General features: G+C 45.7%; 3 protein-coding genes and 1 non-coding gene across 9 annotated transcripts in view; 3 read left to right on the forward strand and 1 right to left on the reverse strand.

Annotated features, from left to right (window-relative positions):
• The window catches only part of DDX55 (DEAD-box helicase 55), a 312,124-nt gene extending 299,626 nt beyond the window's left edge, over positions 1 to 12,498 (forward strand). For 2 of the 5 annotated variants that reach the window (XM_050747989.1, XM_050747990.1), the window contains 7 exons: positions 1,079 to 1,161; positions 3,079 to 3,210; positions 4,395 to 4,487; positions 5,654 to 5,768; positions 6,581 to 6,749; positions 7,040 to 7,332; positions 7,573 to 8,520. In XM_050747989.1, coding sequence (XP_050603946.1) covers positions 1,079 to 1,161; positions 3,079 to 3,210; positions 4,395 to 4,487; positions 5,654 to 5,768; positions 6,581 to 6,749; positions 7,040 to 7,332; positions 7,573 to 7,749 — 1,062 coding nt within the window. In that variant the 3' untranslated portion in view covers positions 7,750 to 8,520. Of the gene's footprint in view, positions 1 to 1,078; positions 1,162 to 3,078; positions 3,211 to 4,394; positions 4,488 to 5,653; positions 5,769 to 6,580; positions 6,750 to 7,039; positions 7,333 to 7,572; positions 8,521 to 11,946 lie in introns of those variants that run through there. The other 3 variants (XR_007717644.1, XR_007717643.1, XM_050747991.1) reach the window with 3 other exon arrangements.
• Positions 4,595 to 4,727, forward strand: LOC126931902 (small nucleolar RNA SNORA9). The gene has a single exon (XR_007718010.1). It is a non-coding gene; the product is annotated as a small nucleolar RNA SNORA9 (small nucleolar RNA).
• On the reverse strand, positions 8,612 to 20,869 carry EIF2B1 (eukaryotic translation initiation factor 2B subunit alpha). Its single transcript, XM_050748121.1, has 9 exons — positions 20,633 to 20,869; positions 19,690 to 19,791; positions 18,059 to 18,195; positions 17,831 to 17,947; positions 15,033 to 15,145; positions 14,403 to 14,471; positions 12,459 to 12,534; positions 10,248 to 10,373; positions 8,612 to 9,510 (listed from the first exon to the last, which is right to left on the reverse strand). The coding sequence occupies exons 1-9, from the start codon at positions 20,643 to 20,645 to the stop codon at positions 9,346 to 9,348; spliced, it is 918 nt and encodes a 305-aa protein (XP_050604078.1). The 5' UTR covers positions 20,646 to 20,869; the 3' UTR covers positions 8,612 to 9,345.
• Positions 20,839 to 26,084, forward strand: part of GTF2H3 (general transcription factor IIH subunit 3) — a 31,392-nt gene continuing 26,146 nt past the window's right edge. Inside the window, exon 1 of one of the 2 annotated variants that reach the window (XM_050748118.1) lies at positions 20,839 to 20,972. In XM_050748118.1, the coding sequence (XP_050604075.1) occupies positions 20,960 to 20,972 (13 nt within the window). In that variant the 5' untranslated portion in view covers positions 20,839 to 20,959. The remainder of the gene's footprint in view (positions 20,973 to 26,084) is intronic. The other variant, XM_050748119.1, reaches the window with a different exon arrangement.

The raw sequence follows: 26,084 nt of genomic DNA on the forward strand, positions 1-26,084 counted from the left end.
TGCATTCAGGTAAATTTAATGTCTCTAATTTGGGAGTTTGAATGGAGGACTTGATTGCATTATGAAAAAAAGCAGGCCGGGCGCGGTGGCGCAAGCCTGTAATCCCAGCACTTTGGGAGGCCGAGACGGGCGGATCACGAGGTCAGGAGATCGAGACCATCCTGGCTAACACGGTGAAACCCCGTCTCTACTAAAAAATACAAAAAACTAGCCGGGCGAGGTGGCAGCGCCTGTAGTCCCAGCTACTTGGGAGGCTGAGGCAGGAGAATGGCGTGAACCTGGGGGGCGGAGCTTGCAGTGAGCCGAGATCGTGCCACTGCACTCCAGCCTGGGCGACAGAGCGAGACTCTGTCTCAAAAAAAAAAAAAAAAAAAAAAAGAAAAAAAGCAATGGGGTCTGAGTCCATGGAAGCCTTTTAAATAATTATGTACATTGCTTTCTGGAAATCATTATTCATCTTAGAGCAGTGACTTCTGAACTTGGCATCAGAATTTCCTGGGGGAACTCTTAAATAATATGGATTCTTAGGTCCAATCTCAGACCTACTGCATCAGAATCTGTATGTCGTACCCAAGAATCTGCATTTAAAAAAATATATATATCCTTTGGCTGGGTTAGGTGGCTCATGCCTGTAATCCCAGCACTTTAGAACTGAGGTGGGAGGATCACCAGAGGCCAGGCCAGGAGTTTGAGACCAGTCTGGGCAACATATTGAGAGTCTGTCTCTTAAAAAAAAAGGAAAAGAAAAGGTAAAATAAATAAATAAATAAAAATCTACTCTGGAGATGGTGTACCAGCTCTCATGTATATTGGGATTGGGAGTTGGGAACTGTTGCCTGTTGGATGACTATGTTTCTCTGAGCTGTATGATTTTGTGACATACAAATTAACTTTTAGAGGCAGCAGCACATGTCAATGTTTACTCTGAGCTAGGTAGACCAGTTAACATTCTGACTAAAGTCTGTCCTACCTGTGGGGAAAATGACATTCCTTAAAATTTAATGCTGAAACGGAAAATAGCCATGGGGATTATTATTGCCAAATATGTTTTTTATTAGTTTCCCTTTTTCTTGTGCAGGTATGCAAGGCAGATGAGAAATTTAATCAGCTGGTCCATTTTCTTCGCAATCATAAGCAGGAGAAACACCTGGTCTTCTTCAGGTACTCCTCTGGTCTCTGGTAGGGGCGTCAGGGATTCAGGCAGAATGTGCAGGTGCATGCGGCCTTTGGGTTTTGGATTCCATCTAGCATGGTTCTCTCGGGAATGCTTTTGGCTGCAAATAACTGAAAACCCAACTTTCGTGGTTCGAACAAGGTTGGCTTTATTTTTGTCCTGTAAAAATAAGTCCAAAGGCAGAGGCAGTTTCTCACAGGGGTTTCATGTGTCATTCATGTCAAGATCAATGTTGATGTGATTGATCTTCTCTTCCTGTGTGTCACCTCATGGATTCTGGATGACCACTATTATACCCTGTCATGTCTGCACTGAAGAAAGATAAGGGGGGAAAGGCAGAGGGGGCGTATGGCAATATTAGCTATATCCATGCCTTTTAATCAGTAAAACAAAGAGCTTCCTCAGAAACCCCTCTGCCCTAGCTGACTTCAGCTGTGAATTCATCTTAGGGGCCAAAAGTGGGTCATGTGGTGGCCCCTCACTTCAAGAGCAGCAGAGAAAATGAGCGCACAGCTTTTCTGGCTCTGTGGTAGTGGCCAGCGAAGCAAGAAGTGGTTGGGAATAGTGTTTATCAGCCATCCATGGAGTCCGCCACAGTGGGGTTTTGTCCTGTGGTCAGAAGGCAGTGTAGGAACAGATGCATATGTTCTTTGGACTGGTTGGTTCTTTTCCCCTTTTCTCCAGAGATAAATGTGTTGATCTTTAGCAGTACATAAAAAATAATTTTATATTACTTTTCCATGTGTTATCCTACAAATAAAATGCAATATTGACCATGACCCACAGTAAGAAGTACAATTCGGTACACACCCAAACAAGACAATAAAACAAAGGTTTTCACGAAACCACACTCTGCTAGGTGGGATGTTTTCTATTCTGTTCTACTCCAGCTGTTAATTTTTTTAAAATGCTGGTCGAGACCCACTAAATTGATTTCAGAACCCACCAGATCTGTGGGTGATGAGGCTTAGTGTGTGAAACACCACTTCGTTACATACTATGTGACTCAAGGTGGAAAGACGGACCAGTCTGGTGGCGGTCACAGCATAGGTGGAGGAACTGAAGTAGACAAGAGTTAGCCCAAACTGGAATGCAGTAGTCTGGTATAGTGGGAGGAGCATTTGACTTGGGTTCTGGTGCTGCCACTTACTCTGTGTTTCTGGTAAGTTTCAGTTCCCTCATCTGCAAAAGGATGGGAAATCACTGGGGAATGCTTCCAGTTAAGGAAAAGGGTCCAGGGTGAGCTGTATTAGAAGGGTACTGGGTAAGGAACTCACAGATTGAGAGAATGCTGAGTGTCCACCTCCCAGGGAAGGAGGCTCCCTGGCAGGAGTTCATGGGCCATCTGTTTAGGGCATATCTTTATTGGGATGACTCTGCCAACCTCCTTTTTGTCCTTGGATGACTCAGCTCCAAGTCCCAAATATCTGGGAGAAGGGATCTATCTGATTGGTCTAGCTTGGGTTATTTGCTGAGCCCTTGGGAATCCTGCTAATTGGGGAAGAAGCAGTTCCCTAAAGGAAAAGCAGGAATGTTTTTAAATCTTGTAAGACTATTTGTGGCTAAGATGTCATTGCTTTTGTTCTGAATGACTGTTTCACTTCAATTCCTTTTTCGGGGTCAGGGAGATTTCCTGTTAGAACATCTTTAGACAGTAGAATACGTCCTTGGGGGTTTTAACTCATGTTTAAGGTATTTTATCAAAAGATTGGCCTTTCATTGGCTGAGAGGATTACAGATTGAGAACTCAGTTGTGGATGATTTCCACTGCCATTCTCATCATTCCCCTAGGGAGGGCTTGTAGTTAGGTTGTGTCTGCTGCAGCTATTGCTCACAGTTCCCCTCTCCCGGTTGTAGAAGGACCAAGGTGGTCAATGACTCTAAGCCCTCTGTCCCTCTTGCAGTACCTGTGCCTGTGTGGAATACTATGGAAAGGCTCTGGAGGCGCTGGTGAAGGGCGTGAAGATTATGTGCATTCATGGAAAGATGAAATATAAACGCAATAAGATCTTCATGGAGTTCCGCAAATTGCAAAGGTGGGTGAGCTTCATTGGAGGTAACAGCTTTCCTGCCACACTGCTCTTTCAGGTCCCCAAACACCCCATTCTCCAGTAGCCTGTGCTGTCCGCTTGTGTTGTTTTTCCTGCCTAGAACCCTCTTCTCTCTGTAACCTGGTTATCACATCTCTGTAAATGCCCAGAGCCTCCACTGCCCTGTTCTAATCGCTTTGCCTTTTGCTATGTCGTTTCCCTAGTTACTGAACTTCTGTGCTAGACGGCAGGCTCTGTGACACAGGAGCCCTGTGCATTGTCTTCACTCCCAGATTGCTCTGTGCCTGGCCCAGGGAAGGGTTGTGATGACTGTCAAGCAGCAACCATTTGTCCATTTGTCCTGTTGGTGTAGAAACTGTCTGTGGCTTAAGGGTGGGCACGGTGGCTCATGCCTGTAATCCCAGCACTTTGGGAGGCCAAGGCGGGTGGATCACAAGGTCAGGAGATCAAGACCATCCTGGCTAACACGGTGAAACCCCGTGTCTACTAAAAACAAATTAGCCGGGCATGGTGGCGGGCACCTGTAGTCCTAGCAACTCAGAAGGCTGAGGCGGGAGAATGGCGTGAACACAGGAGGTGGAGCTTGCAGTGAGCTGAGATCCTGCCACTGCACTCCAGCCTGGGTGACAGAGCGAGACTCCATCTCAAAAAAAAAAAACAAAAAACAAAAAACAAAACACTGTCTGCTTATCAGGCTTATGACTACACAGCAGGGAACTTGTGTCTTCCAATGACCATAACTTGTTTCTGTTTGTGCTGACAAATAACAGTTTTCTGTTTTTCTTAATCATTGAACATCTGGCTATATTAAAAGTCCTCTTTTGGGCAAAGCGATATACCTGACTGCGAGGCCTCAGTTACAGAATGACGTGTCTGTTGTTTTTCAGATGACTACAAAGGATTAGACCCATACAGTTTCGGTTTTCAAATGGAAATCTTGTAATTTTTAAGATCCCTTTGCTGTCTCTCACCTCCTTCCAATTTTTATTGGAATTTATGAAGTCCTAGAGATTTGTAGAAAGAAGAAAAAATCAAAATATTACCTTAAGCATGTGCTTCTGTGAGAAGCTCCAGCACCTGTGTGTCACTGTCATCAAGATCAGTAGGCTGTTTGATGGTGACGAAGATGGTGGCCTCCTTACTCAGAATGCTGTTTTCTCATTTTCTAGTGGGATTTTAGTGTGCACTGATGTGATGGCCCGGGGAATTGATATTCCTGAAGTCAACTGGGTTTTGCAGTATGACCCTCCCAGCAATGCAAGGTATGGTACGAGGCTGCCACCCACTCTCTGTTGAGGAAGTTAGCCTAATGAAGTAGGAATCCTGAAGAAGATAAACAGATAATGATGTTCATTGAAACATTATTTTATAGCAAGCCTCCAGCGTGCTTGGGTCTGCAGTGACCCCGTGCATTCCTACAGTGCTTGCCAGAACAGTTTTGAAACGGTTTGAGGCCTTGCCCTGCACCATGTAGAGCAAGGTTATAGAAATTTCAGACAATGAGAGAAAACATAAAGCAACAACAAAATATTATTTGAGGCCGGGCGCGGTGACTCACGCCTGTAATTCCAGCACTTTGGGAGGCCTAGGCGGGTGAATCGCTTGAGCCCAGGAATTCACTAGCCTGGGCAACATGGCAAAACCCCATCTCTACAAAAAATATATATACAGATTAGCTAGGCGTGTGTGCCTTTAGTCCCAGCTCCTTGAGAGGCTGAGGCAGGAGAATGGCTTGAGCGCAGGAGGCAGAGGTGGCAATGGATTGTGCCACTGCACTCCAGCCTGGGCAACAGTGTGAGAGACTCTGTCTCAAAACAAAAACCCATTGTTTTAAGAGGCAAAAATAGGCAAATGGATGAATAACCCATTTGTGGTGAAATAGTGATATTGTATTGGCAGCAATTAAAAGTATTTTCAATTATTTTCAGTTCTTGCAGAAACACACAATAGAATGTCTAAATGGAAAAAAGCAGTTCATAACACCACATGTGAAAATTACAACTACTTTCTCCAAAGTCAGCATATATTTCTAATACATGCATCCACGCAAAGGAAGATGCCTGTAAACCCCGAAGTGTTGATGATTACTCCTGAGATTATTGGTCATTTTCATTTTATTCTTTGTATTTTTCATTGTTTCCCAGATTTTCCACTGGGGACCATGTCCCACCTGTCTGATCAGAGAGAAAGATACAAGTTTTACTTAGAGTTCACATTAAATGTTTATTACAGAATCATATCTGTCTGCAGTGCTGGTTTAATTGCCAGTTCTTCTGTTTCTCACACTAGTAAGTGGCCAAGTCCACACTGAGCTGTGGAGGCTAGAGGCTCCCCATAGCATTTTAGCTGCATCAGCCATGTGGCTGGAGCCTGAACTCTGTTCAGCTGTCCTCACCTGGGTACCCATTTCCATCCTGTGTTCTCACAGTGCCTTCGTGCATCGCTGCGGTCGCACAGCTCGCATTGGCCACGGGGGCAGCGCTCTGGTGTTCCTCCTGCCCATGGAAGAGTCATACATCAATTTCCTTGCAATTAACCAAAAAGTAAGCTGCCATCCTTTTTCAGATAGAATGCCTAGTGACGGGATAGCTGGAAAAGTTCTTCTCCAGCATGTGGTCAGCAAATGAAATTACAAATTGCAAACTCACTGGGGCTGGGCTGGTGGTGGCAGTGTGGGGCCCTGTGGTAGTGGGCTTTTTTTTTTTTTTTTTTTTTTTGAGACGGAGTTTCGCTCTTGTTGCCCAGGCTGGAGTGCAATGGTGCTATCTCGGCTCACTGCAACCTCTGCCTCCCAGGTTCAATGGATTCTCCTGCCTCAGCCTCCCAAGTAGCTGGGATTACAGGCGTGCGCCACCACCCCAGATAATTTTGTATTTTTAGTAGAGACGGGGTTTCTCCATGTTGGTCAGGCTGGTCTTAAACTCCCGACCTCTGGTGATCTGCCCACCTTGGCCTCCCAAAGTGCTGGGATTACAGGCGTGAGCCACTGTGCCTGGCCACCCTGGTAGGCTTTAAGGCTGTGGAGGCACCTCGGTCATGGAGTGACCAAGCCTCCTGTGAGGTAGCAGGCCCTGCTGGGATCCAGGCAAGGGTGAATAGAGACTTGTGAATAGAGACCCAGTGTTGCTATACTTTGCTACTAGATTAGGATTGTCATGTGAAATCTGATTTTTAAATTTTCTTTTAAAAATTTAACATACTTTTTTAGAGCATGTGAAATATTTGGGTTGGAATTGGGCTTCAGACCTCAAAAGGTGAAAAGGAATTGTTTTGCTTTTGGTTTTCTTGGCTGTGATGGGGGAGCCCTGGGGATGTGATGCCAACCAGGGAAGGTGAGAATGTGGTGTGTGTGTAGTGCCCCCTGCAGGAGATGAAGCTCCAGAGAAACACAGTGGACCTTCTGCCAAAACTCAAGTCCATGGCCCTGGCCGACAGAGCTGTGTTTGAAAAGGGCATGAAAGCTTTTGTGTCATATGTCCAGGCTTATGCAAAGCATGAATGCAACCTGATTTTCAGATTAAAGGGTAAGTTGGACTTCTTCATGTGATAATGTCTCCATCTTAACCATGTGGTGATCTTACAAGTATGAGATTGCTTTGTCTCATAAAAGGAAGTGTTCCCAGGCTTTGAGTAGACACAGAATAAACTGGCCTCTGGCTGCTGAGTATTCCTTTTAACTTTGTAAAAATGTAATAATTTTCATTCTAATTTAAATGAATTCATTAAACCCTTTGGTTAGAAAAAATATTGTAAGCCATTACTGACTGTTCTAATCCTGTTGAGTGTGCTAACTCTGATCTTCTGATTGAATTAGATCTTGATTTTGCCAGCCTTGCTCAAGGTTTTGCCCTGCTGAGGATGCCCAAGATGCCAGAATTGAGAGGAAAGCAGTTTCCAGATTTTGTGCCTGTGGACGTTAATACAGACACGATTCCATTTAAAGATAAAATTAGAGAAAAGCAGAGGCAGAAACTCCTGGAGCAACAAAGAAGAGAGAAAACAGAAAATGAAGGGAGAAGAAAATTCATAAAAAATAAAGCTTGGTCGAAGCAGAAGGCCAAAAAAGAAAAGAAGAAAAAAATGAATGAGAAAAGGAAAAGGGAAGAGGTAAAGTTTAGTTTTACTTACATTAACTTAGAATCTTGAACAAATATTATTGTAGTCGTTCTTTAAATAGGAATTGTGTGGGGCTCTCAGATTTCTGTTACGTTGGTGACTAGGGTGGGGAATTTGCTGTATTTGCGGAAGCCAATCTGAGAGCTTATAGTTCCTGAGTTAAAACTGCTGGTTTCACTAGAACACTATTGCTGAAAAATTTAGTAGTTTATTGGTTTTTTCTGTACTTAGGGTTCTGATATTGAAGATGAGGACATGGAAGAACTTTTCAATGACACAAGACTCTTGAAAAAACTTAAGAAAGGCAAAATAACTGAAGAAGAATTTGAGAAGGGCTTGTTGACAACTGGCAAAAGAACAATCAAGACAGTGGATTTAGGGATCTCAGATTTGGAAGATGACTGCTGATTCCAGTGCCACAGATGAACCCACAAGGGCATAGCTGTTCCCTAACTTGGTGGATGGCTCCAGTTTGCTTTTAATGGAAATCAAAACTTCAGGAGACATCTGAGAAGAATCATGTCTCTGAAAGCTGTCCTTTCAGATGAGGGAGAAATGTAGGATTTCACACTTGGGAATATTTTACTAAAAACATTCCAGTCTTGGCCGGGTGCAGTGGCTCCTGCCTGTAATCCCAGCACTTTGGGAGGCTGAGGCAGGAGGATCACTTGAGCCCAGGAGTTCAAGACCAGCCTGGGCAACACAACCAGACCCTCTCATTAAAAACAACAAAACAAAACAATTCCAGTCTTGAAGTAGTCTAACAGAAAGAAAATGTACAATTATTTGAGTGTAAATAATAGATGTCAGTATTTATCATGATGGGTCCCATATATAGACCTATGTGCATATTATATATATATATGAGTTCTTTTTTCTGAGGCTATTTTAGTTATTTTTAATCATAAAGGTACTGAAGTATTCTTGACTTCTGATTTTCAAAACCATTCCTTAGTATCTTTAGGCATCTGACCTCCTGAATGTCCCTGGCCCTGGGCTTCAGTTATCCTTTGATGCCCTGCAGAGGTGGCTAATGTGCTGGGGGTTTTTCTGTGTTAAGAATAGTCCCAGTATTTTTTTTTTTTGGTGAACAGCTGAGAAACAGAGGCATTAAGTCATATTCCGGGAAAGAGAATTACAGTTTTTATGCCTTCTGTTGAATAAATGGTGTCCTGATTGCCTGGGTCTTAAGTGTGTAAACGTAGCTGGACAGTGTTTTCCCCTAGACGGCCTGGTTCAGCTTGCAGTATTGACACAACACCACATCAAAGTCTTTATCATAGAGTTTATTTGAAAAGATGCTGAAGTTGTTCCCAAGCATAATTTTAAAAAGCTGTTTAGGACCCAAACATATTTAAACATCTCTTACACATACAGAACTTTAGTTTACAAATATTCCAGAAGGCATTTTCTTAAGCAGTGAGCCATGCAGAATACTGTTGCTAAATGTTTCTGCCCGCCTCATGTTCTCTTGGTACAGTTTTTCCTGTTTGGCTTGATCCTACTGAGGAATGTGCTTACCACTGGAAGCCAGACGCAGATTCGGCAAGTGTTTCTTGCCTCTTACAAGGCACCGCGTGTAACGTCCTGACCAGCTGTTGGTCGTTTGTGGCAGAGGGGTGTGGCTGCTTTTCCCCTGCATCTCGCATGCTTTTGGCAGATCAGTCGAGTGCAGGGGAGGATGAGGAGAGATGGACTTGGGCTCATCTTTCATCAGTTAAGTAGCCAATTATCTAACTTGTATTTCTGGAAACTGAAAAGGAAAGTTTCTAGAAACCATAAGAACAATTTAGGTTGGGATTTAGAATAACTGACACATTTTTAGATGGGACTGAAATGAATAAGAAAGGTTCTCCAAGATGTATGATTTTAAGTCCTTACTCCATAAATCTTCATTAAAACGCATCTCAGGTTTGGCCTGGCTCACTGGGGTGTCAAGCAGCTACTCACCCTGCCTCAGCCTCAACTACAGAAGCTGCACCTTGGCAGGAAAGGGCCCACAGGTTACAAATAGAGCTTGATGAGCTCATCGCTGACTGCTGAGGGTGTCAGCACGCCCAGGTCTGTAAACAGCAGAGTGATTAAGGAAGGGGCAGTGTAGTCGACCCACGGATGCTCCTCTTTGAGGTCTTGTCCAGTCTGTGCGACCTTGAGAGTATCTGCCTTATACTGAGGAGAGAAGTACACATTAGTCGGCACTGAATGTTTAGGGCTCCATACTGGTGGGGTCTTGGCATGAGTGATCAGTGTGCTACTTCCTGAGATTGCTCTCTGAAAATGGGAGAAGCTAGCTAGCTATGCAGGACACTGGAGAGGAGGGCAGAGTTGTGGCCATAAGCCAGATCATGGCGGCGTGCTGGCCAAGAGCTGTAGTGTAACAAACTTAAATCACATGTCCCCTCATTCTCATGCTGGATTAACTTCTCCAGACCTCTCAAAGTATGACTGAGAGTCACAACAGACGGCTTGCAGCGTGCCAGGGACTGTGCTAAGACTATCTTAGAATCCTCATGACCCTGTCAGATACTGCTGTGCCATTTGACAGACAAGGAAACAGGTTCAGAGGTTGAAATGAAAGGACTTGCCTCAACTCGCACAGTTTATAAGTTGTGATGGGAGCTGACCTCAGTTGAGCCCAAAGCTGGGACTTACCCACCAGCTTCTGGCTTCCTCTCCACCCATCTATGGTGCTACTTAACGAGACTGAAAGACTGAAATGCTAGGGACAAATGTGTGAGTCCAGCCACCAATTTATCTTTGTATTCCAAGTGTTGCGGAAAGTAGCAATAGGAAGTGAAAAAACTACTGGAACATTCTTAGGACTACAATTTCCAAAAGTTTCCGTTTAGATGTTACTAACATCTAAAAATTTGAAGTTTACCCCTTCAAATATGTAAAACTCTTGCCTTAAACTTATCTGGGACGTCTTGCTGGTTTAGTGGAAAGAGTCGGACAAACTTGAAACTTTCTGCAACCGCATAGAAAGGTTTATTCTGTGCTTTGGCACACACAGCCATCTGGTTGGTTCCAATCTGGGAAGGCAGGAAATGGAATGGATGAGCTCTAGAGTGCATCCGAAGAAGCCACAGAAAAGCAGGCTGGGCTCAGTGGCGCACACCTGTATCCCAGCATTTTGGGAGGCCGAAGCAGGTGGATCACCTGAGGTCAGGAGTTTGAGACCAGCCTGACCAACATGGAGAAACTCCATCTCTACTAAAAATATGAAAAATTAGCTGGGCATGGTGGGGTGGGGGGCACGGCGCCTGTAATCCCAGCTACTAGGGAGGCTGAGGCAGGAGACTCGCTTGAACCCGGGGGGCCGGAGGTTACAGTGAGCCAAGGTTGTGCCATTGCACTCCAGCCTGAGCAACAAGAGTGAAACTCCATCTCAAAACAAAAAAATTTAAAAAAACAAGTGTTGGCAAGGATGTAGAGCAACTGGAACCTTTGCTTTGCTAGTGGGAATGTAAAGTAGTGCAGCTGCTGTGGAAAATCATTAGTTTCTCAAAGTTAAATATACAGTTATGTGACTCAACACTCTGCAGACCTCCACCTCCCAGGTTCAAGCGATTCTCCTGCCTCAACCTCCCAAGCAGCTGGGATTACAGGTGCCCGCCACCATGCCCAGCTAATTTTTTGTATTTTTAGTAGACATGGGGTTTTACCATGTTGGCTAGGCTGGTGTCAAATTCCTGACCTCAGGTGGTCCGCCTGCCTCAGCCTCCCAAAGTGTTGGGATTATGGGTGTGAGCCACCACGCCCGGCCTTATGTTATATATATTTTAACTAAAAAAAGCTTTCATGAAGCCTTTCTAAATTAAATAATGGAGAGAGAAATTGTAATAAAAAACGGAGGTCAAATGTGCTCAATTAAAATGAAAACAAACGACAGGCTGGCCACAGTGGCTCAGGCTGTAATCCTAGCACTTTGAGAAGTGGAAGGGTTGCTTCAGGCTAGGAGTTCAAGACTGCAGTAAGCTATGACCACTGAACTACACTACAGCCTGGCCAACAGAGTGAACGTGTCTCTATTTAAAAATATATAAAATATTTACATATAAATACACATATTTTATACATACATACTTTATATGTAAATATACAAATAGCATTTTAAAAATATTTGTATGTATGTTTTTATTATGTGTATATGTATGATAAAGAATAAAATGTACACATAAATAATTAAAAAATAAAAACCAAACCCTGGCCAGGCGCGGTGGCTCAAGCCTGTAATCCCAGCACTTTGGGAGGCCGAGACGGGCGAATCACGAGTTCAGGAGATCGAGACCATCCTGGCTAACACGGTGAAACCCCGTCTCTACTAAAATACAAAAAAAATTAGCCGGGCGAGGTGGCGGGCGCCTGTACTCCCAGCTACTCGGGAGGCTGAGGCAGGAGAATGGCGTGAACCCGGGAGGCGGGGCTTGCAGTGAGCTGAGATCCGGCCACTGCACTCCAGCCTGGGCAACAGAGCGAGACTCCGTCTCAAAAAAAAAAAAAAAAAAAAAAACAAAAAACAAAACCAAACCCTAATTCCAATTCAAGCCAATTTTGTATAAATTAAATATAAATTACACTTTTTTTTTTTTTTTTCTGAGACAGGATCTCACCATCGCCCAGGCTGGAATGCAGTGGTGTAATCATAACTTACTGCAATCTCAAATTCCTGGACTCCAGTGATACCCCTGCCTCAGCTTCCTCGGCAGGTGGAACTACAGGTAAGCACCACCACGCCCAGCTAATTTTTCTAAGTTTTTGTAGAGACAGGATTTCACTATGTTGCCCAGGCTGGTCTTAAACTCAAGGCCTCAAGTGATCCTCCCACCCTGGCCTCTTGAATTGCTAGGATTATAGGTATCAGCCATCACACCTGACCAAATTACATTGTCTTCATTTATGCAGACCAACCCAAAAAGAAGAAAGATTTGACCAAAACTGGACTGACCATTGCTATGAGTTATGGGAACTGGGCAAAAACTCAATACACCATGATGAAGTCCTGAAGTGAAGGAGGGTTAGAAGGAACTGTAATCAACAACACTGCTGTGGTGTCCTAGGTCAGCAAGACACCTCCAAGTCTTGAGCGGGGAACTGGGGAGAACTGACGCTCTTACCTTGTTAATAATTCCTCCGTTTTCAACAACTCCTTCGGCACCAACTATGACAAGATCTGCCTTCTCCATGATGTAGCTAAGGGGAAAAAAAGCTTTTCATGCTTTATTTTCTTGTCTCTAACGAGTAGCATCATCATCTGCAAAGATCAATATTCCATTTCTATCAAGGTAAGTTCCTCCCATAACTACTTTTTTTTTTTTAAAGAGCGCTTAACACACGATAGACCCCTGGCATTGTTACCAGGGGCGTTTTTTGTTCATGACACTACAATGAGACATACACTTTACACTGCTGCCCAGGGCATGCACACGTACATATGTGTGTAACTGAAGCAAGAATGTCCTGACACAGCAGTCATCCTTCCAAGTGTGGTATCCTCTACTTTCTGTTCTACTTCAGTTCAAACCAAACAAAATTTTAAAATCTGATGTGATCTGAAGTTGGACAAATGTGTTATGCAATTTAAAAATCTTTCTTTTTTTTTTTTTTGAGACAAGGTCTCACTCTGTTGCCCACGCTAGAGTGCAGTGGCATGATCTCAGACCAAACTTCTACCTCTTAGGCTCAAGTGATCCTCCCATTTCAGCCTCCCAGGTAGCTGGGACCACAGCATATGCCACCATGCCCAGCTAATTTCTGTATTTTTTTTGTAGAGATGGGTATTGCCCAGGCTGGTGTCCAACTCCTGCACTCTAGCGATCCGCCTGCCTCAGGTATGAGCCACTGTGCCCAAACTTAAGAATCTTTCTGGTAGGATGAAGGCCAATTTAGTTTCTAAAATGAGCAATTAGAAGAATTCCTCAAAATGCTTACTTTTGAACACATTCCTAATTTCCTTAATCATCTATTTTGTTTTCATTCCAAGAGATCATTACTCTTGTTTTCTCTTGTGAAATACACTGACAATCCCAGGAACATGTGACCTTGGCTTTGCCACAGAAGCTGCATCTTCTAGGTGAGACAAAGCATCCCAGCATGCCACTGAGGACAGCCAGGTCTTCACAGAAACAGAGGCCCTGATTACCCTCTGCTGATCCCAACTGACCTTTGTACTTTGCTCTTCAAATGCATTCACACTGGCCGGGCCTGGTGGCTCATGCCTGTAATCCCAGCACTTTGGGAGGCTGAGGCAGGCAGATCACCTGAGGTGAGGAGTTCGAGACCAGCCTGGCCAACGTGGTGAAACCCCACCTCTACTAAAAATACAAAAGAATTAACCTGGCATGGTGGCATGCACCAGTAATCCCAGTTACTTGGGAGGCTGAGACAGGAGAATCACTTGAACCTGGGAGGCGGAGATTGCAGTGAACCAAGATCGCACCACTGCACTCCAGCCTGGGTGACAGGGCAAGACTCTGTCTCAACAAACAAACAGGCCGGGCATGGTGGCTCATGCCTGTAATTCCAGCACTTTGGGAGGCCAAGGCGGGCGGATCACAAGGTCAGGAGATCGAGACCATCCTGGCTAACACGGTGAAACCCCGTCTCTACTAAAAAATTAGCTGGACATGGTGGTGGGCGCCTGTAATCCCAGCTACTCGGGAGGCTGAGGCAGGAGAATGGCAGAAACCCGGGAGGCGGAGCTTGCAGTGAGCTGAGATCCGGCGACTGCACTCCAGCCTGGGTGACAGAGCAAGACTCCGTCTCAAAAAAAAAAAAACAACAACCCCAAAAACAAATAAACAAAAAAATGCACTCACACTTACAGCCATAAAGCTATAGACACAACTCCCACTCTCCCCAACATCCTACAGCTCTGTCTTCTTTGTATGCTATCACAGCCTCATAACAAGCTTGCTGGTTTAGGGCAGCTATTAATTAAGAAGCAGGACGCTACCTGCTGTGGTTTTATGAATGGGACTCAAACTTTCAATCTGAAAACCCTGCTGTGAGCCAGTGTGGGGTGGGGGAGGTGATTATGGCTGGGGAAGATGGGCACTCACCCGACAGCAGCATCTAGCACCACAGTGACAGGGACGTTGAGGTGGCAGAGGGCTTTAGCCATTTTCTTACTGAAGATGACATACATTTTTAGAATGTTAGAGGAAGTACAAGACAGTCCCACAGTGATGTATGATGAATCACTTAATGTGGACAGTGCATGTTTGCTTGAAACTCACATTAATACTAATGGGTTAAGGGGCAGATCCCAAGACTTTGGAGTAAGGAAACAAGAATTTGGGTTTTTTAGAAAGAAGTATTTTTGGAAAACTATACTCTTAGAGACTCTGGGTAAGAGATGTAAATTCAGGAAAAAAGGAGGAAGTTTTGCTTTTATTATCGTCTAGAGAGAGGGAGATGTGAGTTACCTATTCCTTGACAAAAATCTTTCATCAATAAATCTCTGCTCTACCACAGCGTTAACTACTTAAGTGAAACCCCTAGATCCGATACTGTGACCTGCTGCAAATTCAGTGATTTTTATTCCAAAGGCAGGAAAAGGTACAATGAAAGGCAATGCTGACTGCTGGCAAGTTGGGGGCACATTCTGGTTCTGATTCTGTTGGACTCTAATCTGCAGTTTGCTCTGTGTGATGATGGCTGGGCACATAACTGAACAGAAAGGTACTTGCCCTGACAAATCAGGCTGTGACTCTGTGACGTATACACTAAATCGCTTCTTGGCCGCCACGGCTGCTTCCAGGACTCTCAGGACCACTCTGGAGTAGGCGTGAGTCAATATTGTCTGTGGACCAAGAAAGCTTCGTCAAAGGGCCAGGCTCCTTGCTGCTCACTCACACCCTCTGCACTGCGGCGCGTGTTCCCGACACCCTAAGCGTCTCTGTACACTTTCTCACAAATCAACCACAACCAGAAAGAAGACCTGATGGTACAGTTTCCATCCCATTTGCAAGCTGAAAAAGTTTCTGCCAGGTCTCACATCCCACAGCAGGTGCAGAAATGGAACTCCCACACAGTGTTACCCAAAGGATACAAAAGCCTGGATAGCTGGAGGCTCCATGAGGTTCCCTTGGGTTGGTTTCCCTATTTCTAAGACATGGTTTGCACACTCAGGCCTACGGGAACCAGGCAGGTAGCAGAAGTCACTGCAGCAGGTTGGGTGGGGTCAGCAGCAAAGCGAAAAGGCTACGGAAGGCTGGGTGTGCTGGCTCACACCTGTACTCCCAGCATTTTGGGAGGCCAAGGTTGGAGGACTGCTTGAGCCCAGGAGTTCAAAACCAGTCTGGGCAACTTGGCAATACCCCATCTCTACAAAAAATAACAACAAAAAAAATTAGCTGGATGCAGCGGCATGTGCCTATAGTCCCAGCTACTTGGGAGGCTAAGGTGGGGGGAATCACTCGAGCCTGGGAGGTTGAGGCTGCAATGAGCCAGTGTACTCTAGTCTGGGCAACAGATTGAGACCCTGTCTCAAAAAGAAAAGGCTAAGGAGGGCCAGGACTCCTCAGCCCTAGCTGTCGTCATGTGGCCCCATGATTGCCAGACGAGGTGACGGTTTTGCTTACAGGGGCCAAAAATCCAATTTTGAAATGATGGCTAATTTTTTTGAATTTATAAACTGTTTGGGGTAATCACAACCTATCTGTGGCATGGATGCAACGTGTAGACACTTATGCATAATTTCTTTTCTTTCTTGAGCCAAGGTCTTGCTCTGATGCCTAGGCTGGAGTGCAGTGGAGTGTTCATGGCTCACTGTAGCCTTGACATCCTGGGCTCAAGTGATCCTCCCACCTCAGCCACCCCAGTAGCTGGGACTACAGATGTGCAGCACTATGACTAGCTAATTTATTTTATTTTTTGTAGAAACAGGGCCTCTCTCCCTATGTTGCTCAGGCTAGTGTTGAATTCCTGGCCTCAAGCGAACCTCTGGCTACGATTACACACATAAGCCACTGCAGTGGGCCCATAACCTCTTTTCTTTTTTTTTTTTTTTTTCTTGGTGAGACAGGATCTCACTCCTGTTGCCCAGGCTGGAATGCAGTGGTATGACAGCTCACTGCAGCCGCAACTTCCTGGGTTCAGGTAATTCCCCCACCTCAGGCCCCCGAGTAGCTGGGACCACAGGATTGTGCCACCACGCCTGGCTAAGTTTTTGTATTTTTAGTAGAGATGAGGTTTTGCCATGTTGCCTGGGCTGGTCTTGGACTCCTGGACTCAAGCAATCTGCCCGTCTTGGCTTTCCAAAGTGCTGGGATTACAGGCATAAGCCACCATGCCCAGCCTCCATAACCTCTTTTCTGTGGAAGAGTGCAGAAGACAGAGTAAGACAAGAGGGCAGAACCAGCTCTTTAGCTCCTTTCTGGGTCTCACCTGAGAACCTGTTAGAAAGGCAGCTTCCTGGGCCCTAGCCCAAACCCACTGAATCCCAATCTGCATTTAATAAGACCCCACCTGACTCCTCTGCACTTTCAAATCTGAGCAGCTCTGCTATGAATTTTGTCTAAATCAGTCCTGAGTAGGTGACTGCAGGTGAAGTACACATGTATCACACTACACTAGAGCAAACGAAACCTGCACAATACTGATGGCACAGCAGGTCTGTGGAAGGAGACGGCCCCAGTGAAAGGAAGTCACAACCTTGCCTCCACTTGCCCAAAAAAGGCTTTGTTTGCAACTGGCTTTTGAACAAGTTTCACTCACATCTATTATGCCATTTATTTAATAACAAATGTCAAAGGTTGGGAAGGGGCTAATAAAATGGAGGACAAGATTTAAGAGTCAAAATGCAAGTAAGTAATTTTATGGTCAGGGGAGGCCGAGGTAGCAAAAGGACGTATGCTGGTGGGAGGGGCATTATGAAAGTTTCATTACACCTGTGCTGGGAGATGGCTCAACTTGCACCTCCTGTCTTTCCTCACTTATAAACACTGAGCAGCTTTACATCTCTGTAATAGCATCTAAAATGAAGTTAAAAAGAAAATTTCCCTCAATCTCCCTTTATTGCTAACCTTCACTAATAAAGTCCTCAGTGTTAACCAGTGACAAGAGCTGTTCTGTGTTAATTCAGATTTACTACATACACAATCATAAAAATACTTCTTTAGTAAAACATTGTATTAAATCAAGAATCACACATGCTGTCCCACTGTCCCTCTCTGCCTGTTTACAATGACAACCGTCTCTAATAACAAGATCTACATTCACGTGGCACTTACTAAGTGCCAGACACAATACCAAGCCCTCACACCCTTTGCCCCTTACACGTCCTGCCTCATTTAATCCTCACAACCACCCTAGGAGGTAGGTACTATTCTCACCCTTATTGAACAGATGAGAAAGCTGTGCAGAGAGGTTAAGTAACCTGTCCAAGGCTCCACAGCAAATGAATGCCAAAGCCTGGATTTTACCCCAGGCAGTCAGACTCGAAGCCCTTGCTCCTCCTTAGCACGCATGATGGTTATCCACTCACCGCTCCATCTTTGATGAAAGTATGGCACAGATCTGCAATTTTATTTCTTGACAGTGATATTCTTCTGAGAAAAAGTTCTCCCCGCTCAATCATGATCTTTTTACATTTGGAGTAATCCTAGGAAGAAAAGAGCAAAATGAGGGGACAGGAAAGATCCAGGTAATGCTGAGAATGTCTGTCACTAAATGGAGAAGTAGAAAGGTAACCCCAGGGAGAGCAGGTGCTTACGGAGTATTCCAGGGAGGTAAGGCTGATGAAGCGGAGGAAGAGCTCCCCGCCAGAGGACACTGCCACGGAGGAGTCCACACCACACAGGGTTTCTATGGCACTGGTGAGATTCGCCCTCAGGCCCTGGATTGTCTCCCCTGGAATGATCCAAGGAATGTGATGTTCACATTAGGACCACAGCCCCGACCTGTGTCTTCAATTCATTCATTCATTCAATGAACATTTATTAGGTACATACTCTATACCAGGCACTGTTCTAGATAAGAGGAATATATCAGTGAACAAGACAGGCCCCTAGGGTTATGATCTGATGGCGTTTTGATTCTAATAGAGGAAGCGGATAGTAAACAAGCACACATAGAAATAAAGCCGGGTGGCCAGGCATGGTGGCTCAGGCCTGTAATCCCAGCACTTTGGGAGGCTGAGGCATGGAAACACATTGAGTAGCAGCGGCAGATGAGTTCTGCAAGGTGGTATGGGTGAGGCTAAGGTTGTTTGGATGTTATTTTAAGAACAATGGGAAGACACTGGAGGTTGCCTTAGAGACAAGCGTCTCTAGGCCTGCCCTTCAGATTAAAGGCCTTATTATTATTTTGCCTATACAAGATTTCATGCTATACCTAGATGCTAACGTTTAGAGTGCTGAATTAGGGGATCACAATAAATAATACTAATACCAGAATTTATTCTGGAATATTCCCTGTAACATCTGTACAGAATCTGGCACAAGGTGGAGGCCTAATAAACACTTATAAAGCTGAACTGCTACTGTAATTTAAGCATCATGGTTAACACAATATAAAATAGTCACTCTTGATTCAAAGTATATTTCACTTATGATAGGGATCCTTTTGATGACAATGTAAGGGCTCTCTCCAGATTGAAAAGTCTGAAATGAAGGCAGAAACTGAGCTTGGAGCTGTACTACTTTATGCAGGCAAACATGCATCTCTCACTTTCTACATTTCCAAGAGTCATGAGAAGAATTTCCTGGCCGAACACAGGCTCATGCCTGTAATCCCAGCAGTTTGGGAGGGCGAGGCGGACAGATCACCTGAGGTCAGGATTTAAGACCAGTGTGGCCAACATGGTGAAACCCCGTCTCCACTAAAAATAAAAAAATTTGCCAGGTGTGATAGTACATGCCTGTAATCCCAGCTACTCGGAAGGCTGAAGCAAGAGAATCACTTGAACTTGAGAGGCAGAAGTTGCAGTGAGCTGAGATCGTGCCACTGCACTCCAGCCTGGGAGACAAGAGCAAAACTGTCTCAAAAAAAAAAAAAAAAAAAAAGGGCCGAGCACAGTGGCTCACGCCTGTAATCCTAACACTTTGGGAGGCCAAGGCAGGCAGATTGCCTAAGCTCAGGAGTTCGACATCAGCCTGGGTAACATGGTGAAACCCTGTCTCTAAAATACAAAAAAATTAGCCAGGCATGGCAGCGTGCGCCTGTAGTCCCAGCTACTGAGGAGGCTGAGGCAGGAGAATTGCTTGAACCCAGGAGGCGGAGGTTGCAGTAAGCCAAGATTGCACCACTGCACTCCAGCCTGGGCGACAGAGCGAGACTCCGTCTCTTTTTTTTAAAAAAAAGACTTTCCTAAATCCCAGAATGTTAACAGATGACTCTCTATACCTTTATCTCGCTTCAAGAACTCCAGCAACGTCCGGATGGCAGCCACTGCTGAGGCCATGTCAGGATCTTCTTTCATCTGAGACTTAAAGTATTCAATTAACTCTGGAAAAAGTGAGAAAAGCGATTCATCTAATTCATTTAGCAGCATGTAAGGCAAGAGAGCTTGTTAATGACTGCTGACTTTTTAAGAAGCAAATAATTTAAAAAATACTTTCTTTTTAGGGTATTTAGTTTCAGGGATGCAATAAACGTTGATAGGAATAGAGAAAACACCACTTTGCTGTTTGCAAGAGCTCTTTCTTATTTTGAAAAAGCTACTGGTGTGCAAGGCCTAAAAATTAAGCCCGAGTAAATGATGATGAAAAGTCATTCTCTCTTCAGCATCCTTGGCCCTAAGATCTGAGAGGATCCCAAAGTCAACCACCTTGCCAATTTCTCCTGCACCCCTCCAGACAGTCTATGCTAATACAAGTCTATTCACATACACATATATGTTACAAATACATATGGAGTTCCACCCACTCCCCTTTATTTCTTTACATGAAAAGTATATTAGTTTGCCCTTGTGTTTCACTTAATAAGCATACTAGATGAGCACATCAAATATGCCTTATTCATTCTAATTTTAATGACAGATCCAACAAGGCAGGGAGTCTTACTCCTATTTCACATATAAGGAAATCGAAACTGCGAAGGCCCTTCTGGAGACAGGCACCGGGAAGGAGCGTATGTGTGGGAGGGGTGCCTGCAAATACCGTCAGGGCGCATCCCTGAAAACAAGAGCAGCCCGGGGAATTTAGTTGTGACTCGAGGAAACACATGCAGTGAAGCTGCCTGAAGTTCAAAAGAAATCTCTTCGGGAGCTCAGCCTGGATGTGAGAGGTTGGGGGGACCCCTGAACGGCTCTGCTGTAGCCTAGCAGCCCTGGCCTGTCCTGATTTACCCTTGTCGTCCATGGCGTCCTCCTGCGGCGGAGCCCCGGGGCACCCGAGCCGCCCGCGCTGTCTTGAACGGGTCCGCCGGCCGCGCCGCCTCCCAGCCAGTCTGACAGCGAACCGCACACCTCCGCACCACACTTCCGGCGCACTGCCGTGGCGCACTTCCGTACCCCACAACCGGCGCACCTCCGCATTCCACTTCCGCAGCTTAGGGGGCTGGCATGAGTCAAAGCACCTTGTGCGTCACTCGGCGGCGCCGGATGTTGGGCTGCGCAGCGTTTGAGACGCTCGCCTGACCACCGCTTGTTCTTCGCTGAGGTGCTGGGACAGCCATGGTTTCAGACGGTGAGGACCCTGCAGGGCGGAGTTCGACTCCGGGGCTCGGCGGGCTCGATCCGGCTATGACCGGCCAGATGGAGTGTGTCTTTTGGGCTGGATAGAACCCGTTTGGTCTTTAGAGGAGTAGCCAAGGCATTCAGTCATTCATTCAGTAAATATTTTTGGATCGCCTCCTGTGTGCAGGCATTATTTATTGGATTGTAGCAGGGATCGTGACAGACAGGGGCCTTAGTGGAGGTTACAGTCTACTGGGTGAAACAGACGACAATAAATAAAAATAATTTCGGCCGGGTCACACCCGGGTGGATTAGGCCTGTAATCCCAGCACTTTGGGAGGCCGAGGCGGGAGAATCGCTTGAAGCCGGGAGTTCGAGACCTGCCTGGGCAACACAGCCAGACCCCGTCTCTACAGAAAAATAAAATAATTAGCCGGGCGCGTGTCTGTGGTCCCAGCTACTCGGGAGGGTGAGGCGGGAGAATCACTTGAGCCCAGGAGTTCGAGGCTTCAGTGAGCTATGATCGGAGCACTGCTCCCAGCATGGGTGACAGGGCATGACCTCGTCAATAAAAAATTAAAAAATAAATTATTTTTCAAAGGATGAAAAGAGCTATGAAGATCATGTAATAATACAGTCCTAGTTACAATAGTACATTGTGACTTTGAGGAGGCGCTGTTTTAATCGGGGCCAAGGAAAAATGCAGGATATTGAAACCGACTCAAATGATTGTGTGAAGTTCTGGGAAAGTGCACTTTAAGTGCAAGGGCCCTGTGGCAGAGTTACAAGTTACACCGAGAAGGGAGGAATGGAGAGCTTGCGGGTAGAGGATGGTGGGGAGACCCATTCATACATTAGCTGCCACATACATAGTCAGATGTCTTGAAGAAAAAGGAGGCTAGAGGGATGAGATCAGAGAACCAGCCAGTTTCAGGTCATGCAGGGCCTTATTGGCCGTGATAGAGAAGTTAGGCTTTATTTTTAGGTGCAAGACAAAGACATTGTAGAGTTTTAAGCCAGGAAGTGTTATGATCTGGTTTGCAATTTTAAAAGATCACTGTGGCTGTTGTGTGGAAAATGGACTGTGGGGAGCAAGAATAGAGATAGGGGATCCCTTTCAGGAACTGTAATAATTGTCCATCCTCTCTTAATTGATGTGAAACCGTACCACAACCCTGTGAGGGAGGCAGGCCTGGCATTGCTTCTGTCTACAAATGAGGTAGCGAACTAAAGAAGGAAATTCACAGGGACATTGTGGGTGTATAGATGCACACTTTTCTTTACAGGCAACACTTTTTCTGTCTGGCAGACACAGTTGTATTAAGTGCTTCTGTCCTAGGTGCTTCGCTGTGTGATTTACATTTTTTTGTTTGGTTTTTCTATTTAAAAAAAAAAAAAGGTGGCTGGGCACAGTGGCTCACGCCTGTAATCCCAGCACTTTGGGAGGCCAAGGTGGGTGGATCACTTGAGGTCAGGAGTTTGAGACCAGCCTGGCCAACATGGCGAAACCCCGTCTCTGCTAAAAATACAAAAAAATTAGCTGGACGAGGTGGTGCACGCCTATAATCCCAGCTACTTGGGAGGCTGAGGCAGGAAAAGTGCTTGAACTCAGGAGGTGGGGGTTGCAGTGAGCCGAGATCGTGTCACTGCACTCTAGCTTGGGCGACAGAGCAAGACTCCGTCGCAAAAAAAAAAAGAAAAAAAGAGACAAGATCTCACTATTTTGCCCAGGCTAGTGTCAAACTCCTGGGCTGAAGTGATCTTTCTTCCTCGACCTCCCAAAGTGTTGGGATTACAAGCGTGAGCCACTACACCAGTCCTGTTTTACACACATTATTTTATCCTAGGATTAGCAAATTCCATCGTTTTTTAAGAAGTCCACAGTCTTAAGTGGGCAGGACTGGGAAGAGAGATCAGAAGCACAACTAACTGTAAAATGAAGTAGTAAGTGCTAAGTGCCATTAGAAGAGAGAGCTGTGGGTTGTCAAAGGTGGGCAGTGGGGCAGTGAAGAGCCACAGTCTTTATAGTCAAGCAGATCTGTCTTTAGAACAGGGCTTTGGCCTTGCCACTTGTTAGCAGGCCATATGTGACTTAGGACACGTTACTTTCATTTGCAGAATAGGAATACCATATTTCATATTTCAGCTAATCTAAGATAATATTGATTATGAGATGTACCATTATTTAATATACCACTAAGAAAGAAAAAATGCCACTAATCTTAATGATAAGGATACCATCCAGATGTCAACAACTATTCGTTGTAAAAATCATGGGGTGGGGGTGGTCTTATAATTGTTGAAAAATGGCAGGAAAATGTCCTTTGCTGGGTGGTTGTCAGGATGGAATGGGATTTTGGGATTGCAGATTCCGGTGCTTAGTGCAGAGGAGGCTGGTATTCCTTCTGCTCTGAGGTAGGGGAGTCACGAAGAAGAAAGAGTTTGCTTTGGTTTGGGGCCTTGAGGAGTAATTGGGATTTGAATAAGCAGAAATCAAATATAGGGTGGAGATTATCCTAATGTAGAAGACAGGACTGCAGGAAGGAAAGTATGGAGGGAGGAAAGGCATTACTGCTCTTTGCTATTAAATGAGCATCCTGGAGCCAGGCACGGCGGCTCACGCCTGTAATCCCAACACTTTAGGAGGCCGAGGTAGGAGGATCACTTGAGCCCAGGAGTTCGAGACCAGCCTAGCCAACAAAATGAGACCCCATCTCTACAAAAATTTAAAAATTAGCTGGGTGGCTGGGCGCGGTAGCTCATACCTGTAATCCCAGCACTTTGGGAGGCCAAGGCAGGCAGATCACTTGAGGTCAAGAGTTCGAGACCAGCCTGACCAACATGGAGAAACCCCATCTCTACTAAAAATACAAAATTAGCTAGGCTTGGTGGCGCATGCCTGTAATCCCGGCTACTCAGGAGGCGGAGGCAGGAGAATCACTTGAACCCAGGAGGCGGAGGTTGTGGTGAGCCGAGATCGCGCCATTGCACTCCATCCTGATCAACAAGAGCAAAATTCCACCTCGAAAGAAAAAAAAAATTTTAGCTGGATGTGGTAGTGCACGCCTGTTGTCCCAGTTATGTGGGAGACTGAGACAGGAAGATCACTTGAGCCCAGGACGTCAAGGCTGCAGTGAGCTATATTTGTGATACTGTACTCCAACCTTGAGACCTTGTCTCAAAAATTTGTTTAAAAATACATAAATAAATAAATGAGCGTCCTGGGCCTTTCATAACAGTGTGTGCTCACAGGTTTGTATGTCTATCTGTCACCTCAGTTAGAGTATAGTCTCTTTGAGGGATTGGACCCAGTATCCTCAACATCTTAACACTGTTGTTGAAGGACTAATGTGTTTGGGGTGGTGCATGCATGTAGTCCTTACTCTACTGGGGAGGCGGACACAGGAGGATCGCAAGCCCAGGATTTCAAAACCAGCCTGGGCAGTTTATTGAGACCCCCATCTCTTAAAAAAACACTCAAAAAGGCCAGGCACGGTGGCTCACGCCTGTAATCCCAGCACTTTGGGAGGCCGAGGCGGGCGGATCACAAGGTCAGAAGATTGAGACCATCCTGGCTAACACGGTGAAACCCCGTCTCTACTAGAAAAAATATACAAAAAATTAGCCAGGTGTGGTAGTGGGCTAAACCTGGAGTCCCAGCTACTTGGGAAGCTGAGGCAGGAAGGATGGTGTGAACCTGGGAGGCGGAGCTTGCAGTGAGCCAAGATCACGCCACTGCACTCCAGCCTGGGTGACAGAGTGAGACTGTCTCAAAAAAAAAAAAAAGAAAAAAAAAATCCAAACAAATGATGAATGTGTTGTAGCCTGTTTAGTTTAGAGAATAGAATTCCTCTTAACGGTGAAATTTTGATGCAGGAATTGCTTTTCCCTCTGTTTTGTTACTTTTTTTTTTGAGACAGAGTCCCGCTCTGTCGCCCAGGCTGAAGTGCAGTGGCGCGCTCTTGGCTCACAGCAACCTCTGCCTCCCAGGTTCAAGCGATTCTCCTGCCTCAGCCTCCCGAGTAGCAGGAATTATAGGCGTGTGCCACCATGCCTGGCTAATACTTGTATTTTTAGTAGAGATGGGGTTTCACGATGTTGGCCAGGCTGGTCTTGAACTCCTGACCTCAGGTGATCTGCCCACCTCAGCCTCCCAAAGTGCTGGGATTACAGGCTTAAGCTACTGCACCCAGCCTGGTTTTTTTTACCTTTTAAAAAGTGACTCTTTTTTTTTTTTTTTTTTGGTACGGAGTCTCGCTCTGTCCCCCAGGCTGGAGTGCAGTGGCGCGATCTCGGCGCGATCTCGGCTCACTGCAAGCTCTGCCACCTCCAGGGTTCACACCATTCTCCTGCCTCAGCCTCCCGAGAAGCTGGGACTACAGGCGCCCACCACCACGCCCGGCTAATTTTTTTGTATTTTTAGTAGAGACGGGATTTCACCGTGTTCGCCAGGATGGTCTCGATCTCCTGACCTTGTGATCCGCCCGCCTTGGCCTTCCAAAGTGCTGGGATTACAGGCATGAGCCACCGCGCCCGGCCTAAAAAGTGACTCTTAATTACAATTGGCCTTGCTGCTACATGCTTTGATGGGTATGGGCCAAATTGACATCTAAGCCTCCCTTTAATTTTTTGCTCCTGAAATTCTACCACTGGGATTCCTACTACTGGTTAATCAGTGCCTTCTGTCCTTGACCAGGCATTCAGAATGCAGCAGGTGTTTTTTTTTTGTTGTTGTTTTTTGTTTTTCAGACGGAGTCTCATTCTGTCTCCCAGGCTGGAGTGCATTGGCAGGAACATGGCTCACTGTAGCCTCGACTTCCTGGTCTCAAGCGATCCTCCCACCTCAGCCTCCTGAGTAGCTGGGACTACAGGCATGTGCCACCACGCCTGGCTATTTTTTTTTTTTCGCCAAGATGAAGTCTTGCTCTGTCACCCAGGCTGGAGTGCAGTGGTGCAATCTTGGCTCACTGCAGCCTCCGCCTCCCAGGTTCAAGTGATTCTCCTGCCCCAGCCTCTCGAGTAGTTGGAGTTACAGGCGCTTGCCACCAAGCCCAGCTAATTTTGTGTGTGTGTGTGTATTTTTAGTAAAGATGGGGTTTCTTACCATGTTGGCCAGGCTGGT

The sequence above is a fragment of the Macaca thibetana genome, chromosome 11, assembly GCF_024542745.1.
Source record: "Macaca thibetana thibetana isolate TM-01 chromosome 11, ASM2454274v1, whole genome shotgun sequence".
Classification (NCBI taxonomy): domain Eukaryota; kingdom Metazoa; phylum Chordata; class Mammalia; order Primates; family Cercopithecidae; genus Macaca; species Macaca thibetana.

Coding starts and splice junctions, on each gene's coding strand:
- EIF2B1 (XM_050748121.1), bottom strand. Junction 12,535..14,402: donor GTGCTAGATGCTGCTGTCGG/GTGAGTGCCCAT, acceptor TTTTCCCCTTAG/CTACATCATGGAGAAGGCAG. Junction 10,374..12,458: donor ACGGAGGAATTATTAACAAG/GTAAGAGCGTCA, acceptor CTGCCTTCCCAG/ATTGGAACCAACCAGATGGC.